At 35.6% G+C, this 1384-nt stretch overlaps 1 protein-coding gene across 1 annotated transcript; it reads left to right on the plus strand.

The window, feature by feature from the left end:
• The first annotated feature begins 215 nt into the window (after window positions 1–215).
• On the plus strand, window positions 216–795 carry LOC145130614 (uncharacterized). The gene is made up of 3 exons (XM_079065388.1): window positions 216–350; window positions 403–537; window positions 616–795. The coding sequence occupies exons 1-3, from the start codon at window positions 216–218 to the stop codon at window positions 793–795; spliced, it is 450 nt and encodes a 149-aa protein (XP_078921514.1).
• Window positions 796–1384: the final 589 nt, after the last annotated feature.

Here is a 1384-nt window from a genome sequence, read left to right on the forward strand (position 1 = left end):
TGTGATTATAAATCTGAAAATATGTGTTCTTGCTGTTTTGTTGATGTTTTGTTGCTGTTTTGTTGCTGTTTCTTGCTAATTTGCTATTTATCTGTGATTGGAAGTTCAAAAAATATGTGTTCTTGTTGATTTGCTGCTATGATTTTTTTTGTCATTGCTGGATTTTCTTGCTGAAACATGTTGTTGGTGAATTTTGAATACTAGACATTGCACAAATGGCACAAAAAAGGCCAAGAATTAATTGGAAACAGATAGAAGGTGTGGAAAAAACATTTCTTGAAGCTTGTATTCAAGAAATTACTACTTATGGACGTGAAGGGAGTAGTTTGAAAGCGAACTCATGGAAGAATGTAACTGAAAGATTGAAAACAGATTACAATTTTTTTAGTTGATCAAAAGCAGATGAAAAACCGATACGACTACTTCAAATCAAAGTATTGTGCTTGGTTGAAATTAAAAAACAAAACATGCAACGTCTATAACCCCATAACTAACACGTTTAACATGGAAGAAGACGAATGGAAACTAGAGATCAAGGTATTGTAATTTTTGATAGGAAGTAATATATAATAATATTTTATAATATTTAATAATATTTATAATATTTTCAAGCAGTCGAACAGAATGGTAGAAACTTTGAGGACTTCTCCACTAGTGTACCCTGATCTTTGTGTTCAGTTGTTTGATGGGTCGGTTGCGACTGACATTCATGGTTGGGGGCCATCTTCTACACTTCCCCACCCTTCTCATGACTCGCCCGACATTAATTTAAGTGAGTCGATGGTATTAATGTAACTCACATGGAAAGTATGACTTCACCCGAAAGTCCAAATGAAGGAACCTCTAGTGTTTCCAAAAACAAAGGAGGTAAAGGAAAAGGAAAAGCAGCAATCAACGCAAAGATCGTTGAAGTCGGTGATGAAATTAGCAAAGTTGCAAGAATGTTAGTGGATAAACATACAAAACACGATATGGCATCATGTATGGAAAAGTTGGTGAAAATGGAATGGGGAATATCTGATCCAAGATACCAAACAGCTGTTTTGCTTTTTGGTGAAAGTGTTGATCTTAGAAAATTTTGGTTATTTCTTCCGACGGATTTATGGTGATGCCGTACACACCAAAACTCGTGGATTTATGGCTCCCTACCGCAATATGAGGTATTGGTTATCCGATTTCCGAAGACAACGTGCATTAACCAAGAAGGAAAAGTTCAACCATGCTCACACACAACTCAGAAATGTTATTGAGCGCGCTTATGGAGTTTTAAAGGCGAGATTCCCAATCCTAAAGCAAATGGCTCCTTATCCTTTTCCAATACAAAGAGACATAATGCTTGCTTGTTTTGCAGTCCATAATTTTATTAGGAAATGTAATATTCGTG

Source organism: Lactuca virosa, chromosome 8, assembly GCF_052849685.1.
Source record: "Lactuca virosa cultivar CGN04683 chromosome 8, Lactuca_virosa_CGN04683_v6, whole genome shotgun sequence".
NCBI lineage: Eukaryota > Viridiplantae > Streptophyta > Magnoliopsida > Asterales > Asteraceae > Lactuca > Lactuca virosa.

Bases quoted from the DNA above. Each gene is read 5' to 3' on its own strand.
- LOC145130614 (XM_079065388.1), top strand. From the start codon at position 216: ATGGCACAAAAAAGGCCAAGAATTAATTGGAAACAGATAGAAGGTGTG. The intron at 351-402 runs GTAACTGAAAGA...GATCAAAAGCAG, and splicing joins AAGCGAACTCATGGAAGAAT to ATGAAAAACCGATACGACTA. The intron at 538-615 runs GTATTGTAATTT...ATTTTCAAGCAG, and splicing joins AATGGAAACTAGAGATCAAG to TCGAACAGAATGGTAGAAAC.